Source organism: Acromyrmex echinatior, chromosome 8 (assembly GCF_024713525.1).
Source record: "Acromyrmex echinatior isolate Ae372 chromosome 8, ASM2471352v2, whole genome shotgun sequence".
NCBI classification, from domain to species: domain Eukaryota; kingdom Metazoa; phylum Arthropoda; class Insecta; order Hymenoptera; family Formicidae; genus Acromyrmex; species Acromyrmex echinatior.
In genome coordinates, this window is record NC_141859.1 from 11,330,509 (window position 1) to 11,337,589 (window position 7,081).

At 29.3% G+C, this 7,081-nt stretch overlaps 1 protein-coding gene and 1 long non-coding RNA gene across 3 annotated transcripts; one reads left to right on the forward strand and one right to left on the reverse strand.

The window, feature by feature from the left end:
* On the reverse strand, window positions 1–1,601 carry Wdr92 (dynein axonemal assembly factor 10). Of its 2 annotated transcripts, XM_087408902.1 has the most exons (5): window positions 1,181–1,601; window positions 851–1,086; window positions 586–760; window positions 410–507; window positions 1–320 (listed from the first exon to the last, which is right to left on the reverse strand). In XM_087408902.1, exons 1-5 carry the CDS (start codon window positions 1,445–1,447, stop codon window positions 113–115), a joined length of 984 nt encoding a protein of 327 aa, XP_087265028.1. In that variant the 5' UTR covers window positions 1,448–1,601; the 3' UTR covers window positions 1–112. The 2 variants fall into 2 exon arrangements, with proteins under 2 accessions (XP_087265028.1, XP_011050707.1); XM_011052405.2 differs by having other exon boundaries at window positions 586–1,086; window positions 1,181–1,600.
* Window positions 1,602–1,975: 374 nt separating this feature from the next.
* Window positions 1,976–6,238, forward strand: LOC105143870 (uncharacterized). The gene is made up of 6 exons (XR_845806.2): window positions 1,976–2,425; window positions 2,604–2,785; window positions 3,353–3,409; window positions 5,230–5,284; window positions 5,375–5,437; window positions 5,512–6,238. It is a non-coding gene; the product is annotated as an uncharacterized LOC105143870 (long non-coding RNA).
* Window positions 6,239–7,081: the final 843 nt, after the last annotated feature.

Sequence of the window (7,081 nt, forward strand, 5' to 3'; positions counted from 1 at the left end):
TAAAACAAAAACTCTTTATTTAATAGTTATCTTAAGCGTACAAAGTTAAAATGTCAACTTTTTGTTTCCACTGGTATAGGCTTATTTACATGTACTTTTTTGCGTTGTTTAATTAATATGTATTCAGTTTCGTAGTGATAATAACACGTAAGCATTGATCAAACGATGTGCAAATAGCAAGTCCTTGTTTGTCCGGGCTCCAATCCAAAGAACTAATAGGTTGCGACGAGAGCGTACAGTTCTGGAGCAAACTAATATTGCCCATAATTCCTTGTTCAATACCGTCAGCATCCGTAACTTTTCTTTTCTCTGGATAATTACTGTAAAGCAATAAACAATGGATTTTCAAACATTTTTACAGGATGTAATGTAATTGTGTAGTTATAAAAATATGAACATATATATTTACTATTTCCAAAGACAAATTGTTCCCCCACCGCCACATGTCGCAAATAATTCACGATTCTGCGGCAAATGCTTAACTAGCCATACCGTTGATTTGTGTGCCTAAAATCATGCAGTTGATAGATTATAAATACATATTCACAGAGAAAAATAAATATTAATTTTTATTCAAAATAATACCTTTTCAACAAGATAAGCAAAACCTTTTTTAGGATGCTGAGTCTTCAAGTCAAAAAGATAAAATTTGGATTCTAGTGTAGTAACAACTAGCTTATTCATGGGAATGTCCTTTCTATCGAATTCAAGACCGCAAACTCCATTTTTCAAGTTACTTTCCCATCTCAGTGACATGGCCCTTAAGTCGAACATTTTAACATCTCCGTTATCATATCCCGCTGCTACTATTCTTTCTTCGGAATTGTAAGAATTGCCGAATCCAACTGACCAACAGTCCCGTCGACTTTCTCCTTCCTTAGGTTCCATAACAGCAACTGGTTGATTCTTTTGCCTAGGATCCCATACTTTTACACTTCCATCTCTAGATCCAGTTACTAATTCTGGTGCTCCACATCCTATACTAGCACCTCCTATTCCATCAATGGCATTTATAATCTGTGTGTGAGCTTTAGTCGAATAAACGGGTATTGAAGGATCTTCTAAATTATAAATATTTAATTTACCCTGTAAAAGTAACTTTTGTAATTTATGAACCAAATGTCGCAATTAAAATCTTCCTGAACACTGAACACAACAGATATGTTAAAATAAGAGAAACCTTGAAATCACCAGTAGCCAAGTATCTATCACGAAGATTGGACGCTTTGAATGTTCCACACTTTATTTGATTAGATCTTTCTATATTCTTGACAAGCTTTAATTCGCCATTAGACACCTCGTAAATCTGTATAATACCGGTACCACGAGGGCGAGAACCCATAACCACGAATTTTGCGCTACATGGTATCCACTTTGCATCAAACAGCGAATAGTCTACCGATTTCTCAATGTGGCAAATTATTTGCGGCTTCGATAGTTTATCCATATTCGCGAAAATATTCTCTTCAACTTTAATATTGTCTTTTCAGGAAAATTTGTCTCGATTTTGACAGCATTTAGATTATTTGCACAAGTAATTATAAACAAACGTACACGCCATCTAGAAATCGCTGTTTCAGTCAAGAACAGGAACAATTAGCACCTCTATGTGCAACTCATAGTACTACAAACGTTCAGAACCGGGCAAAAAGAATTACGGCTGCATTTTCATGCTGACGCTCGAATAAAAAATGCAGCCTTAGGGCCTACGCATAATAAGGGAATAGGAATAAATATTAGATATTAGGAATAGGAATTAGGAATTATTTTGTTTTAAAACCAATGGATTGAATGAACCAACACTCAATAAAGGAATTAGAAATAAAAAGAATGAAATATTAGAAATAAGATATCAATTTAATAGTCGTAAACATGGCCGACCATAGAATTCCGTAACAGAAAATAAGGCCTGCGCACAATAAAAACAATAAGGAATTAGGAATAAAGAATCAACTATTTTAACCTATCAGAAATTGGATACATCGGAATACACGGTTTCTGATAAAGTTTCTGATAAAGTTGAAATTATTTTTTATTTCTAATTCTTTATTCCTTCTATTGTGCGCAGGGCTTAATTCTAATATTCAAAATGATGTTGAAAATGAAAATGTAGATGAATGTAGGCCAATATTCATAATTAGATCTTATATTCAAGACCGTCTTAAATACGTGATACGGTCTTAAGAAGTCACGAACCAATTAGAAGGCCGCATTAGTGTCTTAAGATATAATATTATTTAAGACGGTTTTGAAATAAGAATCGACTATGAATGTCAGCTGTAAAGAAGGAGAGGTGTTATTAATTGACTTAATAAGATCATACACATTTATGGAATGTTATGGAACAAAGAAAATAAAGATTACAAAGATGTAAATAAATGTGACAATTCTTGGCAAGAAATAGCTACTGTAATGCATCTACTCGGTAAACGTCTTTTTATTAAAAAAATAAATATTTGTATATGTTAAAATAAAATATTGTTTGCTTTGAACTTTTACATTATATTAAAATGTGAGAATTTATCGTATATTAGAGGTTATAATTTGTTTTATAAACGCTGCTAATATGCTAATATATTATATACTATATCTACACTTTTCAGTAAAGAAATGTATAAGCCAATGATATAGATTATGAGTATTGTTCAAAGGAAAGACAAAACCAAGAAAATATACCAAGGTTCTGCACCTAGAAAGAAGAGACCATGGGAATTATATGAGCAAATATCATTTATAGACGAGCATGTACACAAAAGAAGTGATATTTCATTTTTACATAGAAGAAGTAATATTCCATTTTTTCTTGCTAAAATTATTTGCTATTGTAAATTTGTTAATAGTTTTATTTTGATTGATATATGAGTTGCTATTTGCAAAATTTGCCTATTTCATAAATCCACATTTCATCTTTTTTATACAAGAAAAATAAAACTTGATTAAGAGACAATATAGATGCTTTTCAATAATGTATGTACACAAGCGACACTAACAAAAGAATGTACAATCCGGTACTTTCCAAACTTACGACACAAGTTGACACAATCGTAACAGTTAAGCTGAGTTCAACTACTTGTGTCAGTTGGAAAGCACTGGATCGTATACTGTTACATAGTGTTGCTTGTGATATTACTGAAAAGTACCCAATGTACAACTAAAATATTCGTGTAATTAACTATAATATTATCATTAGATTTAGCTACTTAAAAAAATAGGCAACTCGTATTTTTTTTTAAGTTACTATATTATTATAGTATTTAATATTATTATAGTATTTATAATAATATTAATATAAATATTATTATAATATTTAAGTTACTATATTATTATATCATCATTATCATTATTATTTTAGACGAGAAGATATACCAACATCAACAGAACTGTAAATGAACCCAGTTTACAGTTAAATGTAAGTCAGTGAGAAACACGCAATAAATATTTAAATTTAAACATGGCAAATGAGAATGTTAACAAACTCGAAAATTATATATAAATAATATATTATAAACTATACTACATCAAACATTTTTTTATTATAATTGTTTGAACGTTTCGACTTATTTTAGAGCTTTATCAGCTCAATATAGATATTTATTTATCTTTTGCATTAAAAAGTTTTTTTAATTTTTTTGTCATGTTTTTTTGTTTGTGTTATAATGTACATGTTCGTTTTGGCAGTGTTATCTCGTATTACAATTATTTCTCAAAGGATTTCTTTCACTTTGAATTTGACAATCTAGAAGTAATTATTTTTTGGTGGAGCATAACAAATTAAGACGTGTAATATTTACTGATGAAGACTCCAAAATTAATCGTAATATTCAAATAATTATAATAAAAAATTTTTTGATGTAGTATAGTTTAATATAGATATGATTAATTTGTTGCGCTTGTTAACCACGCCATTATTCTCATTAGCCTGATTTAAATTCATTGTCTTATTTTTGATAGAGTCCATACATTCTTTATTTACAATTTAACTTACAGAGCCTTGACATAATTACAATAATGTCTTGAAATTATTATAGTATATTAGTATACTTTACTAGTATATTAGTATACTTTTTAATCATTATGCGAGGTCTACTATAGTAGACCGAAGTCGCAAGAGCCATAGAGTCTTAAGTCTTAGAAAATTGATCAATCATTTAGTTGATTTTTCATCTCATATTCGATTGTGATTGGTTAATTTTCTACTTAAGACTATAATTTTTAATTGTAGACCCCTTATTATAGTATATTTGTAGATAAGTTATATATTAAACATACAGGGTGGGCCATTTATTGGTACGTTTTTAAAAATGCGATCAAATGAGCATACATTGATATTTTTTATTAATTTTTTTTTTGTTGTGAAGCTAAAAGTATCCGCGTCAAGAATGAAAAACGATTTCGTTCATGTGGCTCCCTCTACTGGCCTTACAGTATGCCATTCGGTCACCCCAATTATTAATGACATTTTGGACTACCTCGGCGCCAATTTCACTCAAAACAGTCGTAATATAATGTCATCCACTAACATCCCTTTCTCACGAACTTTCCTCACCAATTTGCGTATAGCTCCTTCGGTGGGTGCTCTATCACGACCCATATTTCTTTTCAAAATTCGTACAGTTTCGGCGACACAGCACTGACTTTGAAAATAAGTTTTTAAAATTTCAAAACGCTCTTCAAGAGAAAACATGTTGTTTCGTGCCGCGGACGGTATGACTAATAAACTGTCAAAATTTCGGGTCTGTAGCTCGTTCGGTGTTGCCATACGACGAAATTCAAAAACGTACCAATAGATGGCCCACCCTGTATATTGAGTGTGAAATTTTTTTTTTAATTTAAAGATTACGAGAAGTTAGGTAATAGAGTCAAATTCATAACAAATATTCATAATTTTACTGCAATTATTGTTTAAATGTTTTTTTTTTATTAACATCCACGATTTTTGTTGCGTGTTATTACCTTTTTTCGTAATTGAATTGTAAAACAATATATTATAATATATTGTAAAAGCCTATTGTAATTACTTTTATTTAGTTTTTATTTCATTTTATAGAAAATACTGAAAAATTTTTTAAATAACCCAATATATTGATTTGATTGATAGAGTGAAATTTTAATAATTAAATCTTAATTAAAAAACTGGCAAGTCTCTAAGTTAAATTTAATCTCTAAATCAAATTTAGATTTGCTACAGATAAGTTCATTTTTTTTTAATATTGGATTTATGTAATATAGAGACTGCAGAAAAAGATTATGGACAAGATCGCCTCTAAGTGATATAACCAATAAGGTAATGATTAAATTTTATGATTTGAAAATATTTTTATTAATTTTTTAAATATTTAGATATTAATTTTGATTTTTAATTTATTATGTCAAGGATGATATGCAAATTGAATCATTTATGTTTACGATGCCGACATCACCCACAGGATCTGATTCAGTAAATATTCTTATATTTCCTACAAGTTCTTAATCTCAACACCATCATCTCAACAATCAACTTTATCATTTCAGAAAAATAAGAACTCTCAAGAATCGCTTGATGTGCTGGAAAAATCACTTAGTTTAGTATCTCAATCTGCAATGGCAGCTCAAATGTTTTCAAATGATAATGTAAATGATAGAGATGAAGCTTTAACAAACATGATTTTGAATTATGAATTACGAAAAAGTTAAATACTAATGTATCACAAAAATCAAAACTAATGTTAATATTATCGTGAAGCATACAATAAACTAAATATTTTATGTGATATTTATCATTATCATTTATAAGTATCATTATTAAACTTCATATATAATTTGCGTATATAGATGTTATAAAACTATATGAAACAGTATTATTATCAGATTAAGAAAAGCATATATGTTATTTGCGTTATATAGGTATACATATTATTATGAAACAGTATTATCGTTAGATGAGTATGTATTTTATTTGCGTTAATTAGACATAATAGTTTTATGAAATAATATTATTATCAGAAAGATATATTTATATTTTATTTGCGTTACATAAACATATTGTTACGAAACAATATCGTAAGATGAAATATTTTATTTGCGTTACATGGATATAACATTGTTATGAAACAGTATTATTGTTAGATAAAGCATATATTTGTGTTATACAGATATTTTGTTATTTATATTCATTGAAGATTGTATTACGATTTAATTAAGCAACAAATACCATAACATTATTAATAAACGCTGTTCTGGAGTTGGTAGCATTCTTAAACTAGTTTTCATTATTGGTCTACAACAATATCTTTTTCAAAATACTATTGTACACTTCTAATGATATTCTAGTATAGTGGAAAAAGAGATTTTTATTTTTTTAAAGTTTTTCGAACTGAATTAGAACTGAACAGTTATCAAAAATATCCCTTCGTAAGTTGATAGGAATCCACCAACGTCTATTTCTCCATTTCTTATGTTTTATTTTTTTTCTTAACATACTTGAAATGCTTATTTGTAAAGTTATACACAATAATAAGAGAGATTTTTTCAGTAGTATCTTTCATAATTATTAATACTTATAGATTAAATACAGTGAGATTATGATGTCTACATGAACAGATCGGCAAATACAATATCTTCAAATTTTGCATGCACAACTTCTAATTTATTTATTCTTGTTCTCTTTTTGCAATTATTTATTTACTTATTTTATTAGGTGTATAACTTTGCTTCCGCCGTTTTTTTCCGAAATTCGAAGCTTTATTGTAAAAAAAGTGGTTATACATTTATGATTCAAAGTATTGTCCATCGCTGGCCACTACTTTCTCCCATCTTTCGGGCAGCGTACGAATCCCGCATCGAAAAAACTGATCATCTTTTGAGACGATCCACGAATCGATCCAATTTTTTACTTCTTCATAAGACCGGAAGTGCTAATCAGCCGTGTGCCATTAATCAGAACAAGTGATAGTCAGAGGGTGCAACGTCTGGAGAATACGGCGGATAGGGTAGGACTTTCCATTTCAATGTTTCCAAGTATGTCTTAACCACTTTCGCAACATGGGGTCGAGCATTTTCATGCTGCAAAATCACTTTATTGTGTCTTTCGTTGTATTGCAGC